Source organism: Herpailurus yagouaroundi, unplaced genomic scaffold, assembly GCF_014898765.1.
Source record: "Herpailurus yagouaroundi ecotype Mexico unplaced genomic scaffold, PumYag 206, whole genome shotgun sequence".
Taxonomy (NCBI): Eukaryota; Metazoa; Chordata; class Mammalia; order Carnivora; family Felidae; genus Herpailurus; species Herpailurus yagouaroundi.
Window position 1 is genome coordinate 3,762,026 of NW_024412437.1, and position 25,623 is coordinate 3,787,648.

The 25,623-nt window shown below is 39.9% G+C and overlaps 1 protein-coding gene across 10 annotated transcripts in view; it reads left to right on the forward strand.

The window, feature by feature from the left end:
- Positions 1-25,623, forward strand: part of CEP112 (centrosomal protein 112) — a 473,818-nt gene that overhangs the window by 158,703 nt on the left and 289,492 nt on the right. For all 10 annotated transcript variants that reach the window (XR_005783756.1, XM_040452171.1, XM_040452174.1 and 7 more), the window contains 2 exons: positions 7,521-7,656; positions 24,279-24,386. Coding sequence is in view for 9 of the 10 variants with exons in the window: in XM_040452171.1 (XP_040308105.1) it covers positions 7,521-7,656; positions 24,279-24,386 (244 nt within the window). In the remaining variant the exon portion in view is untranslated. The remainder of the gene's footprint in view (positions 1-7,520; positions 7,657-24,278; positions 24,387-25,623) is intronic.

Consider the following 25,623-nt stretch of genomic DNA (forward strand, 5'->3'; position numbering starts at 1 on the left):
TATAGTTTGTATCCAGCCAAGTGAACTGCCTGCTAAAAACTGGCAATTAAAATTAACCATTAATACCATTCAGAGGAAAGTAGCAGAATCCACACTCTCTACAGTGTCTCATTCGTAAAGACACAAGCCCAAAATACTCGACGTATGAAGAAACAGGTAACATGACCTGTTTATTCTCAAGAGAAAATGATCAATGGAGACCACCCCAGGATGAATTAGACGCTCGGGTTAGCAGATAAAAAATTTAAAGTAGCTATTCTAGTTGTGCTCAGGGCAATAAGAAAAATTGGTAGCAATGAGTGAGAAAGTAGGAAATCTCGGGAGTGAAAAACAGTGAAAAATACAACATTTGAAATTTAAAATGTGGGCTGAATATAACAACAGAATGGAGAACAAGAAGATTCGGTGAATGTGCAAATTAATAGAAATTAGCCAATCTGAGGCCAGAGAGAAAAACATAACCCCCCCCCGCAGGGGAGAGAGCGGCAGGGACTTGGAAGACAACGACAATGTATAAAGTATATTTGAGTCACAAAAGTGGAGGGAAGAGCGCAAAGAGGCAGAAATGTTTTAATACGTAATAGCCAAAATTTTCCAGGTTCATGAAAGACATAATTATATTGATTCAAGAAGCTCCACAAAGGCCACGCAGGGTAAATGCAAAACAGAACAAAACAAAAGCACCAATACTTGCTACAATCTGTCTTGTGGTTTATAAGCCAAACTAGACGTTGTGTGAAGGTATCTCATTGTGATTTTGAAGTGCATTTTTTGCATGACCGATTCTAGTGAGTGACGTTTCAGGTGCTTATGGCCAATTGTATATCCTCTTTGGAGAAACATCTATTCCGATTCATTACCTATTTTTAGGTTCTTTGTTTTTTAATAAAAATATTTTCTAATAAAGAACCTAATGATAAAGGTGCTTTATTTTTTAATGTTATTAAAAAGTGTGTTCTTTATTTTTTAATTATGGATCCGTAAGAGTTCTTTATGTATTCTTAATACAAGTCTCTTTTCAGATCTATGATTTGCAAGTATTTTATCCTATTCTGTGGATTTTCCTTTCATGTTTGATGACATTCCTTGCAGCACAAGAGTTTTTTCAATTTGCTGAATCTGTTTATATTTTATTTTCTTGTTTATGCCTTTGGTTACTTCTAAGAAAGCTTTGCTTAGCTCAAAGTCACAGAAATTTACTCCTGTTTTCTTCTAAGGCTTTCCTATTTTTTAGCTCTTGTATTGAGGTCTGTGGTTTATCTTGAGTTAATTTTTGTGTATTGTGTAAAGAAGGAATCTTAACTTTATTCTTTTGCAAATGAATATCCTGTTGTCCCAGTGTCATTTGTTGTAAAAACTGCCATTTCTCCAATGACTTGTCTTGGCACCCTTGCTGAAAGTCTACTGATCATCGATGTTAAGGGTTTATTTCTGGGATCTTAATCCTGTTCCATTGATTTATATGTGTATCCTTATGCCAGTAGCACACGATTTTGATTAACCCAGCTTGTAATAAGTTTTGTGAATTCTCCAGCGTTCTTCTTTTTCAACGTTTTTTTTTTTATTTATTTATTTTTGGGACAGAGAGAGACAGAGCATGAACGGGGGAGGGGCAGAGAGAGAGGGAGACACAGAATCGGAAACAGGCTCCAGGCTCCGAGCCATCAGCCCAGAGCCTGACGCGGGGCTCGAACTCACGGACCGCGAGATCGTGACCTGGCTGAAGTTGGACGCTTAACTGACTGCGCCACCCAGGCGCCCCATCTTTTTCAAGATTGTTTTACCTTCTGGGTACCTTGCATCCCATATGAATTTTAGGGTCCGCTTGTCAATTTCTGCCAAATGTCACCTGGGGTTTTGACAGGGATTGTGTTGCATCCATAGATCAATGGAGGAGTCTTGTCATCTTACCAATATGGAGAGAATACTAATTTCCATTTTACTGTACATTTCTTTCTGATTCTTGAAGTAACAAATGTGTAGATATTCACAGTATTTACCTTTTTTTCCCTTTTTTTACAATAATTTAGCAGAGGCCACTAGTCTTAGCAGCTGTGTGAAAAAGAGGCCAAAGAATTTCCTTCATTTATCATGCTTGGTGAAAGGTATTATTTTTAGTGCCTTTTAAGTCGGAGTTGTATCTTCATGTCTTTGACTGACTCACTGTATTCCCTTTAAGCACCAATCAGCAGCCATGAACGTAGAGGCTATAGCTGCTTGAAAGTCTTGTTTTTCAGCCCAGCTGGAAAGGGAATGGAGACTCTTCTAGCTGTTCTTCAGACTTGTTTGAAGTTTTTTTTTGTTTTGTTTTGTTTTTTTCTTGGAGTTTCCAGTGGAGATGCCACGCTGGCAGCAAATGAAGTATCCTGTAATGTGAAGCCTTATAAATATATGTTGGATCACTGCCATCATTATCAAAAGTGCTGGTGAAGAAATGTGCAAAGGGAAGATTTTCAAATTAAGGTTGGGCTGCACATATAAATGTTAGCTTGTAAAGCTCAAGAAATACCAAATTGTAGTCTATTAGTCTCCTACATTTTATTGCCTTTTTGGAATAATCATGTACTTCAGAACATCCTTTCATCTGAGCTGGCTTGTGGTCGTATTAGAATGCAGTTTCTTTTTTCTTTATGCTTTATATTCTCCGATGAGGAAAATTTACTGCATTTTATAAATAAATCAGAACTAAAAAGCAAATTTTTCTTCCCACCTTTTTATCTTCAAGGAGGGCCTGCTTTAAGGCATTTGAGCGATGCATTTATATTCGGCCCCACAACTAGTTGCACTGGAAAAAATAATCTTCAAAGTCTTTTTTTTTTTTTTTTTTTTTTTTGCTTCTTACAGGACACAATTCGGAATCATTGGTAAAAGGGAAAACTGTTCTCAGGAGCAGACGTTTCTCTTTTTCAAATGGTGAAAGTTTTCACTTCTACCTCATTACTTTGATAGAAATTAAAATGGATCCTTCATTGAAATGAATATCATCTATTTACTTAAATTAAGACAGATATTTTATTTGTATTAAGAGAGAAGCTTCCTACATATTAGTGGAGCTCAATGTATTTGTCGTGATTTATACTGAGTGAGGTCTTCTTTGATATTTAGCTTACTATGAACAAGTGTGGTGGGACCAGAAGCTAGATGGAAGATTTCTTCACTTCCCCATACCTGTTATTTAATATATGACAATGTTTTCTATTTGTAGATCAGGATAGAAATTATAAGGTAAGATGTGCCTTACTGCACAAGGCTTTATTCTAACAGTATTCAAATTTTTTTTTAACATTTTTTTTAAAATTTTTTTTTTTTACATTTATTTATTTTTGAGAAACAGAGAGAGACAGCGTAAGCAGGGGAGGGGCAGAGAGAGAGAGAGGGAGACACAGAATCCGAAGCAGGCTCCAGGCTCTGGGCCGTCCGCACAGAGCCTGACGCGGGGCTTGAACTCACGAATCGTGAGATCATGACCTAGGCTGAAGTCGGAGGCTTAACCGACTGAGCCACCCAGGCGCCCCTAACAGTATTTTAAATATGGTCTGTGATATATACCTGATTATAGGTAAAGTTTATGACTTTGATTTATGTGGCTGTAAGCTAGTTACAAAGTAAATGGCTAAACTTGGTAGGTAAAAATGAAATGATGGAGAAAATATTTGCCCTATTAAATTGAAAGTGTTTACATTAACTAAATGGCTCCTGTGGATATTTGGGCAAAAAGTGTAAAACAGCTGACTTTCAACATTCAGCCACTGGTCGTATGTTTTATAACAGGTGTTAGCAAAACTTTTCTTTTGGCTAAGTAATGGTACATAATTTTTAGATTCTATGAGAAATGAATTTGTAAAGTTTTCAAATAGTGTCCAATGTACTTTCTTTCGTGTCTATGGAGCACGTAACTGACTGTTACGTGACCAAGCAAAGTGAGCCTTTGAAAAATTGTAATCCTGATAGGAAGTAGCCTTTTCAAGTTCTTTTAGGAGGCTTAAAAATGAAAGAGTAACACAGGATACACTAATCACTGTAGTCGCTGGATAGTGCGGAAGTAGCTCTTGTGCCGTCTAACCCCAAACACCTACAAGGGGACAGTATTCATCGACCACGGTGGCCTTTGCCTCTGAGCCTGGTCTCAGAATCCTTTTAACAGAGCCTCCTAGGCAGCCCCCTTCAGTCATTTGGGTCTGTCGCACCAGAGAAAATGTCCACTGAACATCTGTGACAAAATGTTTATGGCAAATATCCATCGCATTTGCCAACCTAGGGCTAGGACATGGTACCCGATATACTTTGTATGACTTTGTGTTGTTCTCATATGTTGCGTTAGTGTTCAGATATTTGAATTTTTAAACAAAATAGTCACTGTTCATATCAGGGAAACCCTAGTCAAGTCTTCCTCCTCCTTCTTGGGCAGGGTACTATAAGAAGGATGAAAACACACCAGACCAAATTAAAATTCTCTCCTGCCGTCAGAGTGCTCAGTCTTTTGTGCGGTGATGTCTCTTGAACAGTCTTCAGTATTAATATCCGGTTATTAATCACTGTTGTCTAGGAGCTAATATTAACATTAAGTGGCAAAGAAACAAAACATTTAGGCCTTCGAATTTGGCACCCGGTTACCATTACAGTCGTTTCATTTTAACAACGTGTAAGAAAAATGGAGGACAGCAAGATACTCCGGTTCCTGTTGAATAGTCACCTAAAGCAAACCGCTTAAAGGAAAGCTTTTTAAAAAGTTCCAGAAACCTGTACCACATCGCTGTAAAACGCAGTGACCAGGAGCTACATCTGGCATGCAGCACCACCTCCAATGGCTTTGCTCTCATGCAGGGCCTCACACACCTTGGGGCCGAGTGTTAAACCCTGGGGTCATTAAAATAGTGGCTCCACCTGTGAAACAGACGTGTGGAAAGGGGTTTCCGTGGAAAAGCTGCCTTGTTTAGCACGGGGGCGGGGGGAGGGCGGGGATTTGGTCTTCTTCAGGTACAAGGCTGTGTGGTGGGTATGAAGAGGTAGACGCACATCGTATATAATGAAAAATTAGGGGAAGGTGGATGTGGAATATCTTCTTCCAGCTTGTATGCAGAGACCATCCAAACTGGGGAGGGGGGAGGGGGACTCGAAACGAAATACGCATTGCCACATTTTTTTTTTTTACAAAGGGACAGGAGGATCCTGCTGAAGTGGAAACTGGGTGACACTTCTCAGTATTTTTGCATTAAATCTCTGAGAAAGTTTTCCGTATTTGTGGAGAAAGTTTGGTATTTGGATATCTTATGTCACAATGTGCTCTTATTGGAAAGCCTGAAAGTTACTGTGTCTTAGAGGGGTTTTTAAGCTCAGATCTGAGTAAGTCAAAACACTCAAATTACTGTTTGTCCACGTCTTAAAAGACAGTAGCATCATTGTTTGGATTCCGCGCTCCTCCCCGCCCTGTCATGATGTTTTCCTAAAATTTGATTTGTGGGGGTTAAGCATCCGACTCTTGATTTGGGCTCAGGTCACGATCTCACAGTTTGTGCGATCAAGTCCCGTGTCGGGCTCTGCACTGACAGTGGGGAGCCCACGTGGGATTTTTCTGTCTCCCTCTCTCTCTGTCCTGCACCCTGCTCGCGCTCTCTCTCGCTCTCTCAAAATAAATAAGGAAACAAAAAACAATTGGATTTGTGTGAATTAAATCACTCCACCCCCCCCCCCCCCCCCCGCATTCTTTGGCGTTGCAGTTAAGGAGATGATGTTTATATGTGTGTAAACTTTCGCATTTAGGGAAGATGAACCAAGTTGATCTTATTTGTGATGTCTCAGTCTGCTCAGGCCGCTGTAACAGAATATCGCCGACTGGGTAGTTTATAAGCAACAGAAGTTTATTTCTCACAGTTCTGGAGGTTGGGAAATTCAAGACCAAGGCACCAGGATGGTGGTGTTCTGATGAGGGCCCTTTTCTTGGTTCGGGGCTGGTGTCCTCTCCCTGCATCCTCACCTGGTGAAGGGGTCATGGGATCTCTCTGGAACCTCGTTTAGAAGAGCATTCATTTCCTTTAAGGGGACACATTCAGACCCTAAAGTATGGCACCTGGAAAATCAGGAAAGCAGAAGAGGAGCCTGCAGCATGAGCTCAGGGTCAGAGGGCCGGGACCGGTCCTGGCTTGATCCTTACTAAATGTGGTATCTCAGAACTACTCCCTAAGCCTCAGTTTCCTGTTCTCTAAAACTAAGGGTATAATAATACTTTGATACACGTTTGCTTTGAGAATAAAGGAGAGAAGAGATGTAAAAATATTTTGCACCGGGCCCAGCACGAGTCAGAACTCCGTATTAGCCATCATGAACTTTCATGCATTTATAACCGAAAGCCTTTATTTTTTTCCCCTGTGTGACTCTGCAGTGATTTCTCTTGTGTTTTGAGTCCCTGTGACCATAGAACTTGAGTTCAAGACGTAAAGAGGTGAGATGGTGATCAGTAGGCACGTGTCCTGCAGGGCGGTGGCACAATCTCAGGCCACCAAGTGGCTGCGTTGCACCTGTCACCCCACAGGTGAACTGCTACGCATGCATATTAGAGATATCTCTAATGGTATGTGGCTTTTTTAAAATTGAGATATAACTCACATACTATAAAATTCATCCTTGTAAAGTGCAAATTTCAGCAGAGTTCAGTATATTCCTAAGGAGGTGCAACCATCACCACTATCTAATTCCGGGATGTTTTCATCACCAGAAAAGACACCCTATATCCATAAGCAGTCACTCTTCGTTCCCACTGCCCACGGGCGCCCCCCCCCCCCCAGCTGCTGGCCACCTCTAATCTACTTCCTGTCTGTAAGCACTTAGCTTTTCTGGGTATTTCACATAAATGGAATCGTACAATATGTCGCCTCTTGTCCCTGGCTTCCCGTGTTCAAGGTTCCTCCACGTAGCATGTGTCAGAACCTCAGTGTGTTTTTTTTTTTTAATTTTTTTAATGTTTATTTATTTCTGAGAGAAAGAGAGAGAAACAGAGTGTGAGTGGGGGAAGGGGTAGAGAGAGAGGGAGACACAGAATCCAAAGCAGACTCTGGGCTCTGAGCTATGAGCACCCAGCCCGACGCGGGGCTCGAACCCATGCACCGTGAGATCATGACCTGTGCCAAAGTCAGACGCTTAACCGACTGAGCCACCCAGGTGCCCCAGAACTTCAGTGTTTTTTAAGGCTGAATAATATTGCATTGTACACCTTGAACATCTTGTTCTTGTTTATCCATCCATCAGTTGATGGAGCTAAGTGGTTTTAAACGGGTTTTGTTTTTAAGGAAATCTTTGGAAGCAGTTTGAGAGAAATCTTTGAGACTAGTCATCAGAACACTCTGTCTCTTTTTCTGGAGACAAAGTATCGTATTGTCAACTTTTGAAAGGGAAGTTTTATAGAATTTGGATCAAAAACTTGCAATCTGAATGTTATTTTAGAGAGGGTGAAATACTGCCCTTTCATTCAAGCCTTGTTCTTTTATTTTACATTTCAACTCTGAAGCTTTTCTGGACTTTTCTAGGGAGAAAGAGGAGCAGCTGACTCGTGTGACTGAAGTTCAGAGGTCGCAGGCCCAGCAGGCGGATGCTGCCCTGGAAGAGTTTAAGCGGCAGGTGGAACTGAACTCAGAGAAAGTCTACGCCGAAATGAAAGAGCAGGTGAGGAGGCCGCTGTGGCATCTTTTTTGAAAGTCACTCTCTCAGTGGGAAGGTACATTCTGATCTTTATATGACAGAAACATATTTACTTCTAACCAAAGTTTTATCAAAATTAGCCATACTATTGGGTCACAGGTTCAGAATGAAAAAGGGACAGTAGCCCTGGCAGAGGAGGACACCCACCTCCCCCCGGGGCCTGGAAAGAAGAGGTGGTCCCTCGCGGCCAAGAAGGAGGGCCCTGGCGGGGAGGGCTTGGCCGGCAGGCTCCCCCCGGCTCCCTGCAGAGCGTGTGACGTGAGGAAGCCACAGCATGTAGCTCTGGCGTGCCTCTCCGTGCTCCCCAGGCCACCGGGTGGCCGCTGACCAGCAAACCTTGGTGGCAGTGTGGAAGGAGGAGGGTGGACACCCACCTGGAGCTCTGTAGACAAGGAGATGGGAGATGGGCCCAGCTTCCTCCTTCAGGAGTCCTTGATTCGCCTTCAAGCAAAACCACAATAGTCATTTAAAGGCGTAGCTATAGGGGCACCTGGGTGGCTCAGTTGGTCAAGCCTCTGACTCTCAGTCTCGGCTCAGGTCACAATCTCACGGTTCGCGAGTTCAAGCCCTGCATGGAGCTCTGTGCTGATAGTACAGAGCCTGCTTCTCTCTCTCCCTCTCTCCCTGCCCCTCCCCTGCTCACTCTGTTTCTCTCAAAATAAGTACATGAAGTTAAAGTCGTAGCTAGAAATGTGGCAATGGCAAGAGTGTGTCTCGTGGATCTGCCTACAAGTAAAACCCCATGACCCACCAGTGGTGCAGGGGCTCAGGTTAACCGTGTCTGTGCTTGTCCGTGTTCCGTAAGTAGTGTTGTATTTGTCAGTTACAGCAAGTTGTTGGCAACTGACATTTCAGGACAGAGGCCGTCTCCAGTTCTTGCACAGGTGAAGTGGAACGCTTTTTAGTTTTGAGAGAAAATAAAAAATTTGAAAAGGAAACAGGGAGCAAACCCCTAGGTGCCCCTCATGAAGAATCAACCATTGTTAACACGGTGTTTATTTAAACTGCAACCCTACAGGGGCGCCTGGGTGGCGCAGTCGGTTAAGCGTCCGACTTCAGCCAGGTCACGATCTCGCGGTCCATGGGTTCGAGCCCCACGTCGGGCTCTGGGCTGATGGCTCAGAGCCTGGAGCCTGTTTCCGATTCTGTGTCTCCCTCTCTCTCTGCCCCTCCCCCGTTCATGCTCTGTCTCTCTCTGTCTCAAAAATAAATAAACGTTGAAAAAAAAAAAATTTAAGCTGCAGCCCTACAGATGAAGTTTTCATTTGCTTTGTTATTCGTATATAGTCACATTACTCCCTCCTTTCCACTTCTGAGAAAACCACTGTCATTAATTTAGTGTGTATTATTTCAGTCTCTTTTATATTTTTATGCGCATATATAATGCTCATGTATCTTATATGTATACGTTACGTCTATACATATTACATGCATCTAAAAATGTCTGTGCGTCTACTTTTTAAAAGTTAGGTAAATACTACAGATTTCACGTATGCCTTATTTGCTCTTTTATATTTTATTGTTTGTGTGTTTTTGTTTTTTTGTAACTGGCTGCTTGGAGTTTATTTTCCACTTGGTGCAAGGCTGCTCTTTTATATTTAACTTTACGTATCCCTGCCCTGTCCGTGCTGATTTAGTGCAGTCCTTTTAACACTGAATGCATTTTATCCTATGAATATAGCACATTTCATTTATCAGCTCCTCTATCCAAGGGTATTTGGTTTATTTTCTTCAGGTTTTCTTCATTCTAAAAAATGGTGCAGTCGTGTTTGTGATCTCCTTTTCAGTGGGAGTTGACTTCCTCAGGAGCCCCAAGCACATAATGGGGTGGTGGAAACCTCCCTATGGAAGGATCTCTAAGAGCCCTGTAGTGTGACTAGTTTGGAACTGTGCTTTCTTGTTGTTATTTTCTTGATTCGGATTTCCACTCCTATTGAGTTGTGTGAAGCTGGGTTTTGAGAATGGGGCTCTGAGATCCCATTCTCCCATTTTTCCCCTCACTGCCTAGGGCAGAAGCTGGATTCGTGCAGAGTAATTGTGCCAGAAGGTGGAGACCAGACCCTGCTGCTTGGATGTCCATCTTCCAGCTCCCTGCTGGGAACAGGGCCCAGTCCCTAGAATGTGTATTTGGTCCAAGTATGCAGTGGAGCTACAGAGGAAATTCTCTGATCAGCTTGACACTTAAGGAATACAGAAAATACTGAAGGAGGGGGCCCCTGGCAAGAAGGTTTAAGTATAGAGTCGAGAAGGCTAAAAATGAGGCCTTTGAAATTGCTGAGACTGACAGTGCAAGTTCTGAGGAAGGCTGTCATGAGACCATGACAGGTACCTTCGGCTCACTCTTCCACTTGGAGCTGATGATGTAATATTAGCAGGTCACGGTACTCATGGGTAAGAAGGAGAAAAAACAAGCAAACAGCATGGAACTTGTGAAAGCATTCTGTAGAACAGGAAAAAGACATTTGTATTCAGCAGTTACAGAATAAAAGCATACTTCTGAAGATGATCTATGGTGGAATTCTGAAAAAAAATATCAGAAAAGTAGTATCTTTGTATAAGAAGACATGATCTCTAAGAAAGAGGCCACACATATTAAGTAAAATTAATGCAATGAAACCTGGATACATTCTGGGAAAAAAATGCACCTCAAAAATAAAAATGAAAATCCCACAAGTTTCTAGGCAGGATGAAACTGGCAAGGAAATTAGAAAAATAATGGATAATGTTTCAGAGTTTTGAAGGAGGAAGGTTGTGACCCAGTTTTATACATAACCAAAGAGTTTTTCACTTGCAAAATCAACAGAAAAACATATTCTTAGTAAGAGCTCATAAAATGTATACTGCTTGTTTCTTTTCTGGAAAAAATTATGTGAACAGATCAACCAATCCAGAGATGAAGCCAAAGACATTGCACACATGGGGAAACCATCATATTTAAGGATGAGTAGGGAACAATGGAATCCAGCAAAATAAAAACAAGTTTAACTAATTGTTACAACTCTGATTGTAAGAAAGAATGCTTGTGTTTATTGAGTTTTGAAAAAGAAGGTATATAAAGTGGCCAATACAAATTTAATAACAACGTAAAAACAATTTAGTAGGCTAAAATTCTTGGCCATGGAAAGGGGAGACTCAAAAGATCTTAAAATCAGAGAAATGCAGATTAAAATAGTTTTGGAATGTATAAGCTTAGGCATAAATCAAATCAACAAGGTATTACACTTGCATAAAAATCTCAAGGAGATAAAGGCAAAACTTGAGATGTTGCCAACGGAACAGAAGTAGAAACAGAACGAGATGTCCAAAATGAGACAGAGTATGTAACTGTCATAATAAATATTAATAGGTTAATTTTTTTAGTAAAATAAGATATTGACTAGTTGACTTAAATCCACGTGTATGCTGTTTATAAAAGATACAACTAGTTTACACAAAAATTAGATTAGATTATGAAAATTTATCACTTGTATTCAGAAGAAAAGTAAGAATATAATACTATCATAATAAAGTTAATAAACTAGACGAATGGATATATTTTTGCATGCTAGAGGCAAGAGTATTTAAATATGAAAAAATGTTAGGAATGCAGAATTAAATAGCATTGGGGTGCTTTCATATAGTTTTCTCCATCTAAGATCGGGGGGCGAAAACAAAATAAATAGGAGGTCTAAATAACAGTTTATACAATACCTATATTTCTACTTTCTACCCTTTAAATATGACCTGTTAAAGTCCTACTCCCTTGGAACAGTTATAAAACTTAGTAGACCATAAAGAGACACTCAGTATGTTTCTAAAACTTGATATGACAGCACATATTTTTTTTTACCACAATGCAATAAAATCAGAAATTAATCGCAATTAAAGTTGCTACATTCCACTTCACCAAAATTAAAAACTTTTGCTCTTTGAAAGACACCCTTAAAAAACAACAAAAGAAAGTAAGACAAGCCAGAGAATGGGAGAAAAGATTTACAAATATTTCCAAGAACTTGTATCTAGAGTATAAAAGAAATCTTACAACTCAGTAATTAGAAGACAAACAACCCAGTTAAAAATAGGCAAAATTTTGGACACCTCACAGAAGAAGATATACAAATGACTAATAAGCACATGAAAAGATGTTCAATAGGTCATCATTCATCAGGGAAATTAAAATCAAATGAAACGCCACTATACATGCTCATTAGAATGGTTAAAATTATAAAGATTGCAGGGGCGCCTGGGTGGCTCAGTCGGTTAAGCGTCTGACTTCAGCTCAGGTCATGATCTCTTGGTTCATGGGTTCGAGCCCCACATCGGGCCCTGTGCTAACTGCTCGGAGCCTGGAGCCTGCTTCGGATTCTGTGTCTCCCTCTCTCTCTGCCCCTCCCTGGCTCACACTCTGTCTCTCTCTCTCTCTCTCTCTCTCTCTCTCTCTCAAAAATAAATAAACATTTAAAAAAAAAACTATAAAGATTGGTTGATAATGCTGAATGTTGGTGAAGATGCTATCAGATGGAGCTGTCACATGCTGCCTATGCGAAAAGTGCCAATTTCTTAAGATGTTAAACATTCAGTGACCATCTATCACTCATTCCATTCTATGTGCTTAACCAAGAGAAATGACGACATATCCAGACAAAGTCTTGTACACAAATGTTGATAGCGGTTTTATTCACAAAAGTCTCTAACTTGAACAGCCCAAATGTTCCTCCGAAGTTGAAAGAACAATCAACATGCAGTATATACAACCGAATACTACTCAGCAATATAAAGGAATGAATTACTGATGCTTACGACAACATGGATGAGTCTCAAGATGCTCGTCAAGTTTTTGTTAGTATACTCTCTGAGTAAGGTTGGAATTTCCCAGATGATCTTGAGGTTCTCGTTTTAGCAGATTATCAACCTAGTTTGTTTCAGAGCAAAAGTCCTGTCTCTTCTTCTGTGGGCAGATTTCAGTTTCAGTGAAGTTCCAAAGCCTTTGCTCTGCTGCTTTAGGTCTGTTTTGATTGTGCCAGTCAGGAGGGAGTCTGAGATTTGGGTGGTATTTAAATCACTCCACCCAGTAATCACTCCATGCAGGCACTCGTGGGACATTCCCCAGGGTAGACCATATGCTTGGACACAAAACAATTCTCAATAAATTTAAAAGGATTAAAGTCATGCAAAATGTGTTCAATGATAATAAATTAGAAATAAACAACAATAAGAAATCTGGGAAGTCCCCACATATTTCGAGATTAAATAACATAAACAACTCATGGGTCAACGAAGATATTACAAGGAAAATGAGGAAATATTTTGAACTGAATTAAAACAAAAACATGGGCATATCAAAATTTATGGAATGCAGCTAAAGCAGTACTTAGAGAAAAGTTTATAGCTTTAAATGTCTATACCCCAAAAGAAAGTTCTCAAATCAGTAGCCTAAACTTCATCTTAAGAGACCAGAAAAAGAGGGGGCACCTGAATGGCTCAGTTGGTTGTGTCTGACTCTTGATTTCAGCTCAGGTTATGATATCGCAGTTCTTGAGATCAAGCCCTGCATGGGGCTCTGTGCTGACAGTGCGGAGCCTGCTTGGGATCCTCTCTCTCCTCTCTCTCTGCTCCTCCCCTGCTCACACATGTTCTTTCTCTCTCAAAATAAAACAAATAATGTTTAAAAAAAAAAAGAAGAAGAAAGAAAGAAACCAGAAAAAGAAAAGCTTCTACCTGAGCAAGCAGAAGAAAGGAAATAGAAAATATCTTTATATTTTTGAAGAAAACAAAGAAGTAGAAAGCAATAAAAAAAAGGGGGGGGGGAGGAAATTCATGACGCCGAAAGTTGGTTTTTTGAAAAGATCAACGAAACTGACAAATCTTTAGCATGGCTAATGGGAAAAAAAGTGAGAAGAAGCAAATTAGCAAGGTTGGGAATAAAAGAGGAGAGGACACCATTACTGATCCTATAGAAAATGAAAGAACTACAAGGTGATATTTTATAAACTTAGGCCAACAAATTACGAGACTCAGGTGAAATGGACAAATTCATAGAAAGACCCAAAGACCCAAATTACTAAAACTGTCTCAAGAAGAGATAGAAAATCTGAATTGTGCAATAATAAAGATATTTAATTTACAATTAAAATCTTTTCACAAAGAAAAGCCCAGGACCACCAGGTGGCTTCACTGGTGATTTCCATCAAATATTAAGGAAAAAATAAATTTGAGTTCTTTGAACACTTTCAGAAAATTGAGGAGGAAGGAACACTTTCCAATTCATTCTATAAAGCCAGGATTACTCTAATGTCAAAGCCAAAGACGCTGTAAGGAAACTACAAAATAAATCTGCCATGAATACAGACACACAAATCTTTAATGATATCTTAGTAAATGGAATCTAGAAACATATAAAAATGATTATACATCACAACCAAGTGGGATTTATTCCAGGAATCCCAGGCGGTGTTAGCATTTGAAAATTAATTGGTGTCAGGCCACATATTAATAAAGGAGAAAACAACATGATCATCTCAGTAGAGGCAGAAAAAGCATTTGAAGAAGTTTGTTCAATATCATTCATGATTTCAAAAAAATACTTGGCAAATTAAGACCAGAAGCAAACGTACCTAACCGAATAAAGGTCATTTATGAAAACTCTATGACTTGTATACTTCGTGTTGGAAGGCTTAATGCTTTTCCTCCTAAGAGCAAGGAAACCATGCCTGCTTTTGCCACTTCCATTTGATGCTGTGTTGGAGATTCTAGCCAGCACACAAAGGGGAAAGAAAAAGGAAAGGAAAGGGAAGGGGAGGGGAGGTAAGGAAATGGAAGGAAAAAGAGAGAGAGAGAAAGAAAGAAAAGGGAAAGAAAGAATAAAAATTGGAAAGGAAGTATGATGACACAATCATTCCGTATGGTCAAAATCCATTAAAAAAAGACAAGAACTAATAAATGATTTAAATAAAATTTCAGGATACGAGGTCAATATACAAAATTTAGCCATACTTCTATACACTGCAATGAAACATCTGCAAATGAAATTAAGACAACAGTTTAATCCAGAGTCAATGAGAATGTTTTCAAATTGATATATATTTTTTTTAAGATGAAAAAGAAGTCTCAGAGTTTTGTGGCAGAACTGAAAGCCCTGGAGACAAAGTCATCTCGGGAACCAATAAATTAAGAACCCTACCAAGCAACGGGGGCGCCTGGTTAGCTCATTTGGTTAAGTGTCCAACTCTTGATTTCGGCTCAGGTTATGATCTCATGGCTCGTGAGATAGAGGGATCGAAGCCCTGTGTCAGGCTCTGTGCTGACAGCATGGAGCCTGCTTGGGATTCTCTCTCTCCTGCTCTCTCTTCCCCTCCCCTACTCTCTCTTCCCCTCCCCTACTCATGCTCTCTCTCTCTCTCTCAAAATAAATAAATGATAAAAAACAAACAAAAAAACCAAAACAACCATCAAAAAAAAAAAAAAAAAAAAAGAACCCTATCTAGCCACAATGTAAGACTGCCATAAAATAAGGAAAGCCAGGGATGGACGATAGTATTCATGGAACTGATTCTGGAACCACCCTTAATTGTTCCTCCCTCATATGTCTGACTGTTCTGTTATGTGCCTAGTTCATGGTCTGTCTGCTGTTTTACTTCACCAGTCCTGCCAGGCACATTTGACTCTCCCACTTCTGGATGTTGAGTTAATGTGTTTCTGTCTTCTAGGTATCACATCCATCTCTGTGGGCTGGTTAAATGATCCCATCAAGGACCCTACTGGGGTCATGCCCCTGAGATTCTTTTCTTCCTCCACATATCCTAGTCCCGTGTCCTGTCTTTGTGAGTAGTCCTCACCAGGTCTGATTTGCCCAGTGGTGCTCAGTTTAGGCTCCTTGAAAAATAACAGTGATGGCAACCGATGAACAGGAAATTCTTTTGATTGTCTTCTGTGGAAGAAATATTCTTCAGTGGTTTCCATCAAAAAAAGCTTTGCCAGGTGCAGTTGAGTTTCTGAACTAGAGGAAGCACCTTTGGTGTGAGTATAATAATAACAACAACATTTGTAACAGAATCTGAAGAGCTAGGCTCGTTCACAAAGCAAATAATTCTTACATGGCAAATTTCAACAAATGCCAAGTAAAGGGGCACCAGAGTGGCCCTGTTGGTTAAGTGTCTAACTCTTGATATCAGCTCAGGTCATGATCTCACAGTTTGTGAGATCGAGCCCTGCTTTGGGGTCTGTGTTACCAGCTGAGAGACTGCTTGGGATTCTCTCTCTCCCTCTCTGTGCCCTTCCCCTGCCTGAGTTTTCTCTCTCTCTCTCTCTCTCTCTCTCTGTCTCTCTTTCTCTCAAACTAAGTAAATAAATAAACATTAAAAAACCCAAATGCTAAATAAAATATATATGACAAAACATGGTAAATTAGAAGTCTTCTTTTCCATATTTTCAGTTGATTAAAAAGTGTGCATCTGATCTAGCTCAAATTCGAAAAAAATCATTCAGCAGATTCATTATTTGGAGAATCGTCATGTTTTCACAATTGTTCCACAGTCTATATTTTCACTAGTCTTTCTTGTCTGTTATTGTTTTGAACCGCTCTTTTCTCTTCTTACTAAAATCTTTTGTGTAAAAGCCAGCAGAGCTCAGGGCATCTTTTTCCATCTGGAAACTGCTGCAGATAGCAGACAATGGGAATTTGAATTAAAAAAAAAGAAAAGCTTTGAGTTTGTTTTTGAAAGTGAATTGCTATTTCAAAAATGAGGCCCATGAGAGAAAATGGAACAGGAGAAAGTTTTTTAAAAAATTGCTTCACACTGTTTCTTTCACTTTGAAGAACTTTTGATCTTATTTAAGATTGCTTCAATAACCTAATTTTTACTCCATAGTGAAACCCATTAAAGTGTTAGCTGTCAGCAATTAGTTGTATAAAATATACACATTTTAATGGTGACAACATACTCCTGTTCTAGAATTTTCTGTATATATGTGTACATAATCATATCTTTAAAAGAAATGGTGTTCTATATTTACCCATTCTCTGTGAAACAAATAAATGACTGAAAAGACAGCTAAGTTTTTAGAAGTACTGGCAGTCATTCTAAAGTGACATTTTTTCGTCTGGTAAAATGATTGCATGGATATTGGCTAACCCGTTCCTCTTGGGGCTTCTGCTAGCCACTTGACTTCTAGATAATTTCTCTCTCCTTGAAAATATGTCCCCATTAAAGGGTATTTGCTGCTAAATATCTGGGTTTAAATTCTATTCCTTTTTTCTTTATAGTCATCAGCTACATGATGTTAGCTTTGGACTTCGGAGAACCCACTGGCTTGCCATGAAAGCACAATTCTGAAACATTGCTGTTGACTAGTGAGGTTGCCTCTGGCTCCTCGTACAATTGAAACTGGTTAGCAGTTTCTTATATTCTTAGAGGTTGCAAATTCATTTCATCGTCCTATTATTGCTGTTGAATGGCTGAAAAAAATTCTCAAGTTACAAAGAAGAAAGAATGCCATCTGGATATATTTGTGTCCTTAAGTGTCAATGGATAACAAACAGACAAAGAAAGAAAGAATCATACAAACCATTTACTGTGACTTACACCTTTGTCCTCTTGTCCGTTAAGGGTCATGCTGATTCATGTAATTTTAAATAAGTTTTTTTAGACCAGTTTTAAGATAGTAAAAGATCCAACATAAATAGAAGCATTTTCCCTCAGTTACTTTTTGATGATAATGGAGAAGTCTCTCCACCCTTTTACCATTTGGAATTTTGTGTCTGAATGAGATTAAGCAGCAGAAGTAAAATTCTAGAATTATATTTAAATGTTTCCATAGAGCCTACTGTGGTAATTAATTCCAAATGGCAACATGCAGAGAATATGTATAAGTCTTTGGCTTTGAAAAGCAAAACTAAACAACAGCGAAACAAATAAAAGAAATTTTACCTTTTATCTTTAAATGCTTACTGTAAGAGGAGTAAGTGAAGCTTTTTCCTTGTAATATTTATCAATGACTAATCTCTTTCACAGAAGGAAGATAAGCCAAAAAAATCTACTGCGGACATTGGACCAGAAAATATGTCATTGTTTTTTCTGTATTTGACTGATTCGAAGGGTTATTAATTGTGAAATAGTAACATTATTATTTTTAATGCTTCAATTATTTTATTGACTTCCTGGCCAAGGATTCAATAGACTTGACTTCTTTCATTCATTTATAAAAAAATGCATGAATACTTGCTCTACACCAGCCATTGTTACTGATTCTGGGAGTTCAGAGATTATTAAGACATGTGTGTGGCTTGTGTGATAGACCGATGCATAGAAGCGTGTGTTTAATAAGTGGTATAGTTGGTGGGATAAATAGGTCAGTAAGAGAACACGGAGGAGAAACAGCTGAGCTCCCCAGTGAGTTATGCAATTGCCTGCAATTATGGAATCTTTATGTAACTACAAATTTCTCAAATATTTACTTGTTTAGACGTTACTGGTAATGGGTTTAGTAAAGTCTTTTTTTTTTTTTTTCAACGTTTATTTATTTTTGGGACAGAGAGAGACAGAGCATGAACGGGCGAGGGGCAGAGAGAGAGGGAGACACAGAATCGGAAACAGGCTCCAGGCTCCGAGCCATCAGCCCAGAGCCCGACGCGGGGCTCGAACTCACGGACCGCGAGATCATGACCTGGCTGAAGTCGGACGCTTAACCGACTGCGCCACCCAGGCGCCCCAAAACTTTTGTTTATTAAAAGAGACCAGTAGAAAATGCAAAGGCAACCTCAGCGTGGGAGAAGACATTTGTAATGCAGATATTGAACCAAAAATTCATACCCAGAACAGATTCAGAATTCTCATCAACCATTAAGGACAGATACCAGAAATCTTAAGTTTTATATCAATTTATGGTTATTGCTCACAAAAGAACTATAGATATAATCAATTAATGTGTTGATTGGTTTTCCCTGTTAAGTATATTAGTTCCCACTGAGTGTTTAGCCAAGCACAGATATAACGATCTGTCTTTCCTCCCATTTATATCTATCTGCCTGCCTGTCTTGATCAATCGATCGATCGATCAATCAATTGATCTGAACATACTTGAAGAACAGTTTTTCATAGTTTATCTGCATATGTATTAAATACCAAAATATATTTTGAACTGTATATTTCTATACAAATGTATGCTTATTGAGTTGAATTACTCAATATAATAACACAAGAAAACTAGACAAAGAGCGATAACTTACAACCCTGTTTGACAGTGACTGCCAAACGTCCATTCCTGCTTTCTTACTCATGGAGCCCTGATTTGATTTAAGGTGGCATTAGGCACAGTTTTCAAACTGCGGTCTCTCACCTTGCAGATGGAGCTTACCTTTTAATGCAGCTCCAGTGAATGAGACGCAAACAGCATAGTTAATTTGCTATTGACAAGAACTTGCAGGAACGCTCCTGAACAGGGCATTCAGCTCCGCTAACACGGACCCTTTGCCCTTCCCTTCCCAGATGTTCAGAGCTGCAGAAGCCATTTTGCAGCTATTAGGGGCAGGTTGAATTGCAGAGTCCTTAACCCTGACATCTTTGAACTGCCAATGTAGCAGCCTCTTTCTGAACTTGTGGCACAGGAAAACATAAAGGGCCTATGTTGTTTAAGCTATGCATGGTTACTTGGGTTTTCTCTTACATGTAGCTGAAGTAATGAATGCCTGAGGCACCATACAAGGAAAACACAACCCCCACTCCTTTTTAAACCTCTCCTTCCTTCTTTAAACACTAAACGTTCACAGAAATGCACCCAGACCCTTTTTGCTCCTAATTTGACCACCAAGTTTTACTGTCAGGTTTTTTGAAGCCAGAGTTACACAATAAAGGAGTGTTGTTGTTGTTGTTGTTGTTGTTGTTGTTGTTATTTTTCTGACGCTTGAACGGAATGGGGAATGATGTATGAGGAAGCAGAATCTTTTGTATCTATGGCAACTGAGAGCACTGTGTTTTTATACAAGCTAAGTATTTTACAAGACTTTTTTTATTTTTTTTGTTAAATTGTTGAAGGAAAATGGAGTGGGGCCTTGCATTTTCGGTCAGTATAATCTAAAATGACATGCGTTTTGTTTTCTTGTATTAGTTATTATTTACTTTGAATGTGTCTTACCATTCAGATATAAAAGGTCTTTTTATGTGCTTTAAATTGTTTTCTGTTTTGATTTTAGAAGATACTTCTGTTTTTTTTCTTGAAGATATTCTGGGTTTTTTTTTTTTTAGAAACTTTGAGTACATAAAGCTTAGTTTTTATTTCAAATTCTGAATATTCAAAATTTTAAAATACTTATTATTTACCTTAATATTCAATCTGTACCCAAGTAAAATAGGAACCTAAGATCAACTTCATATGAAGATCTGTCTTAAAATTACTAAATAAAACAGGTCTTCCCTCCTTGGTTTACCTTCTCTTTTTTCTTTCCCCTTTGCTTTTGCCAATCATTTTATTCATCTTTAAGGATTAAAAAAATTGTTTTTAATGTTTTATTTATTTTTGAGAGAGAGACAGAGCGTGAGCGAGAGAGGGTCAGAGAGAGGGAGACCCAGAATCCGAAGCAGGCTCCAGGCTCCGAGCTGTCAGTACAGAGCCCGACGCAGGGCTCAAACTCACGAACCGTGAGATCACGACCTGAGCCAAAGTCGGACGCTCAACCGACTGAGCCACCCAGGCGCATCCCTAAGGATTTAATGCATATTTATTCTGCGCACCATGCTGATAAAATAATAATTAAGATAGAAGAGAATTATAAATCATATTTCCTTCTATTTGCTGGCTCATGATCTAGATGAATAAACAAAGTTCACACATTTGAAACACTTCCACATTACAGAGACAAACAGAGTGTCCTATGAAAATAGATCCTTGAACATTGAGAGAAGGAAGGCATTAATGTCGGTTTGTGGGATTAAAGAACACCTCAGGGGTGCCTGGATGGCTCACTTGGTTAAGTGTCTCACTTCGGCTCAGGTCATGATTTCACGGTTCGTGAGTTCGAGCCCCGCGTCGGGCTCTGTGCTGACCGCTCGGAGCCTGGAGCCTGCTTGGATTCTGTCTCCCTCTCTCTCTGCTCCTTCCCTGCTTGTGCTCTGTCTCTCTCTTCGTCAAAGATAAATAAACATTAAAAAAAAAAAAAGAACACCTCAAAGAGGAGAGAAGACTTGAGTCAGCCTTGAAGATGATCCCTTTGGATGAGGAAACAAATGAAGGGACTTTCCAGATAGTGCAACGAGCAAAAGTCTAAAGAATCAAGAACAGACTTGGCTTGTTTGGGAAATGCCAATGATACCAGAGTTTGGAAAGGCCAATGATACTAGAGTATAGGGAGTACCTGACTGCTCGGGACAAATTAAGGAACTTTCTGTGTGAGGTCTACTGTGAAAAGCATTGAAGGAGGAGAGCCTTGACATCCACATCTTGAGTTAGAGACGAAAGAAAGCTCTTAGTACGGAAGGCTTGAATGTGTCTCCTTCAGTAATTCCTTAATGAATTTATTGTTGGCCACAATACTGACTACCTGTAGATCAATAGCCTTAGAACACCGATCGTTGAACTTGGAAGCAGATGACTTAGTGTTATTAGGGTTGCACAGAGAAATCCTTAGGCTAAATCTCGTGCCATTATGTAGATACTCCAGACTTCACTGTGAGAAACAGAAACTGCACTGTACTGTTGGGTAGCAGTCGTGAGCGGCCATATGCATTTTGTTCTCGTCCAGTGAAACTGGCTGCTCTTCAGTGAACATTTTTGCTCCTAGAGAATTAAGGTTTAATAATCATGTCTGAATAAATGCACTTGAACTGGGAAGGAAGCATTCTTAGGGTCCATTTTCCCCAGTATTCATGTTTTGTCTAATCCTAGCAATTACTAAAAGGTAACCTGAAAGAGAGCATGGTGTACAAGCTGAAAAAAAAGAAATATCTCAACCTACCAGTGAAGCAGAATAATAAGTAATAATAAGCAGAATAATAAGTGAGAATAATAAGTAAGAGTAGCCAGTGATAGGATGATTGTCACACTAACTGACGATTGTCTCAGAAAAAAAATATCTTCTGAGGAAAAACTAAGCCAGGGAAAGAAAGACAAATGAGGGGCACCTGGGTGGCTCAGTCAGTTAAGCTTCCGACTTTGGCTCAGGTTGTGATCTCACAGTTGGTGACTTCGAGCCCCGCATGGGGCTCTGTGCTGACAGCTCACAGCCTGGAGCCTGCTTCGGATTCTATGTCTCCCTCTCTTTCTGCCCCTCCCCAACTTGTGTGTGCACTGTTTCTCTCTCTCTCTTTCTCTCTCTCTCAGAAATAAACATTAAAAAAAGACATGAAAAACTGCACTATGAATATAAGTTGCCATTTTCATGTTATCGACGTGGAGAGATTTTTCATTACCAAACGTAAGAATTTTTCTTTCTTGCCACCTATGAGCGACCATCTGGCAAGAGCAAGGATAATAATGCATCATCTCTAATTTTGTATGTGCTAGAAAGCATCAGATCCAACATGATTTTGTATTTGTTACAGAGAATCTGGCACTATTAAATGTTGAAAATTGTTTATTCAGCAAATCTCAAACCTAGTTGCATATACTTGGTCTGTCTTGGGTTTTCTTTGTTTGTTTGGTGGTTTGTTTGTTTTTTTTTTCATTTGATTGGTATTTACGGAGTCCCTAGATGTGCCAGGCAGTGTGCCAAATTGTTGGGATACATGAGTGAATGTGGGGTTGCATTACGGTGGGCAAGGCAGATCTTAAAATGAGCCCTAGATGAAGAAGTCAATTGCGTAGGGTACTTGAAGGTTATATGTTCTATGGTAAAAAGGAACAGTAAAACAAGGAAAGGGAGACTGGGAGGGCGGGGGGCAAGGCTGCAATTTAAAATAGGGTGGTCAGGGAGACTTCAGTACCAAGATAACATTTAAGCAGAAACTTAAGACTTTGAGAAAGAAGTCATGTGACTATCTGAGGAGAAGCTTCCAGACACCAAGGCGAGAGCATCTCTGGCATGTCGTCCCCCCAGCAAGGAGGCAGGTGGGCTGCAGTGGTGGGGGGGTGGGGGTGGTATAGAGTGGTAGAGGTGAATTGAGAGGGGTACCTGGGATTGGATCACATGAGGCCTCATGGAATGTGGTGTTGTGTTTGGCTTTTAATTTTTTTTTTATAATAACAGCTTTATTAAGATGCAATTCACATACCAGCAATTAATTCATTGTAAGTGTCCAATTTAATGGTTTTTATTATATTCAACCTTCCGTAACCATCCCCACAATCAATTTTAAATTTCCATTGCCCCTCAAAGAAATCTGATACCCTTTAGCAGTCAGCAACCCACACTCCAACCCCTCTCACTCCAGGCAACCAGTAATCTACTTTCTATGGATTTGCCTTCTAGATATTCAGTAGAAACAGGATCATACAAAACATAGTCTTTCGTGACTGCCTCCTTTCACTTAGCGTAGCATTTTCAAGGTTGATCCGTGTTAATGTGTGTTAGTATTTCATTCCTTTTCATGATTGAACGATACCCCTCTGGATGGATATACAACACTTTGTTTATCCATTCATCAATTGAGGAACATCTGGGTTAGCTCCTCTTTTGGGCTATTAGGAGTAATGCTGCTACGAATATTTATCTGCAAGTTTTTGTGTGGGTGCGTGTTTTCATTTCTCACCCAGAAGTGGACTTCCTGGAACATGTGATAACTATGTTTAACCTTTTGAGGAACTACCAAACTATCTTCCACTGGCCTTCCTACCCGCAGGGTTTCTCCACATCTTCACCAGCACTTGCTATTAGCTGTCTTTTGATGCGGACCATCCTAGTGGGCGTCAAGTGGTACATCATTAGTGTTTTAATTTGAAATCGCCTAATTACAGTGATGTTGAATGTCTTCTCATGTGCTTGTTGGCCCATTGTGTATCTTCTTTGGAGAAATGTCTTTTCACTTCCTTTGCCCATTAAAAAAAATTTTTTTTAACGTTTTTTTTTTTTTTTATTTTTGAGAGCGAAAGAGACAGAGTGTGAGCAGGGGAGGGAGACACAGAATCCAAAGCAGGCTCCAGGCTCTGAGCTGTCAGCACAGAGCCCGATGCGGGGCTCGAACTCACAAACCGCGAGATCATGACCTGAGCTGAAGTGAGAAGCATAACCGACTGAGCCACCCAGACACCCCTGCCCATTTTAAAATTGAGTAAAATTGTCCACTTCTTACTGAGCCATGAGCAATCTTTATGTATTCTTGATACAAATCCCTTATCAGATGTATGGTTTGCAGAAATTTTCTCCCATTCAGCACACATCTAGGCCTTAAAAAATCTTGTTGAGTAAGTATTTGAATGTTCAAAATTATATTCGCATTACAATGTTACTATAGAATTAGAATTTAGTTAATTATATGTCAATGCTAATTTCCCTGACTTAAACTATTAAATATGAATAATAAATGGATAGAGCTTTCATAATCATACCATCTTTAAATTCAGTATTATGATTGGTAGGGGGTGTTTAAAATCTGCCATTTTAATGAATGGGCAAATTATAAAAACATGGAATGTGATTAGTTTTTTGTTTAAAAAATATATTTGATTTTTAAATCTTACAGATGGAAAAAGTAGAAGCAGATCTAACCAGATCCAAGTCTCTTCGTGAGAAACAGTCAAAGGAGTTTTTTTGGCAGCTGGAGGACGTCAAACAACGATATGAACAGCAGGTTGGTCTTTCATTTTGACGATGCCTTTGAATTTTTAAATGCATGTGCAATCTCTCTTTTAAAAATCTCATTATATCACGGACACCTGGCTGGCTCAGTCGGTGGAGCGTGTAACTCTTGGATCTCGGGGTCGTGGTATGAGCCCCACATTGGGAATAGAGATTACTTAAAAATAAAAATTTTTTTTAAGTTTATTTATTTATTTTGAGAGAGAGAGAGAGAGAGGGAGGGAGGCAAGGGCAGAGAGGGAAGGAGAGAGAGGATTCCAAGCAGGCTCCATACTGTCAGTGCAGAGGCCAATCAAAGCAGGGCTGAAACTCACAAACTGTGAAATCATGACCTGAGCCGGAATCCAGAGTTGGACACCTAACCGACTTAGCCACCCAGGTGCCCCAAAAATAAAATCCTAAAAAAATATCATTATATCATAAAATCCCTGCCCAGTGAAAATTTTACTAAGAATGTTGTTACCAGTGTATGGGAGTCATTTAAAATAAGATCTGTTTCGGTAAAATCCAGAAACAGAATTTTAGCTCTTCGCTGAAGTCTGTTCTGACAGTTTATCCATCTGCATGTTGAATTGAAACATTTATTGTGATTCCTGAGTCCTTCTGTTCCTGGCAGAGCCTAAGTGTGACCCACTCACTTATTTGAGAAGTGGTTTTGGGTGCCCACCATGTCCCGACCCTGGACAGAGCTGTCAGCAGGACCGACAGTGTTCCTTTGCTCACGGAGCATACACACTCCACTTGGTGCGCAGCCAACCCATTAATACAAAACCAAACAAAACCAAACAGATGAGATAATCTTGAAGAGTGATTTATGAAGTCGCGAGGAGGTGTGTACAGAGGCCTCGTCGGGGAGAGTCCGGAAGGGGATTACCGGCACTGACAGGTGGTCAGGGAAGCCCTCTGAGCAGGGAACTTTGTGCTCAGAATCTTGAAAACTAGGACTGAGCCAGCCGTGAAGTCTCTGGAAGAAGAGTATTCTGGACTGAGGGAGCGATGCGTGCAAGGATCTGATGAGCGCAAGCTGGGAGCGTTCAAGGAACAAAAGATGACAGTAAAGTGGGGGAGCGCCTGGGTGGCTCAGTTGGTTAAGCGTCCGACTTTGGCTCAGGTCGTGATCTCATGGTTCATGAGGTCGAGCCCGTTTCAGGCTCTGAGCTCACGGTGTAGAGCCTGCTGCGGATCCTCTGTCCCCCTCTCTCTCTGCCCCTCCCCTGCTCTCTCTCTCT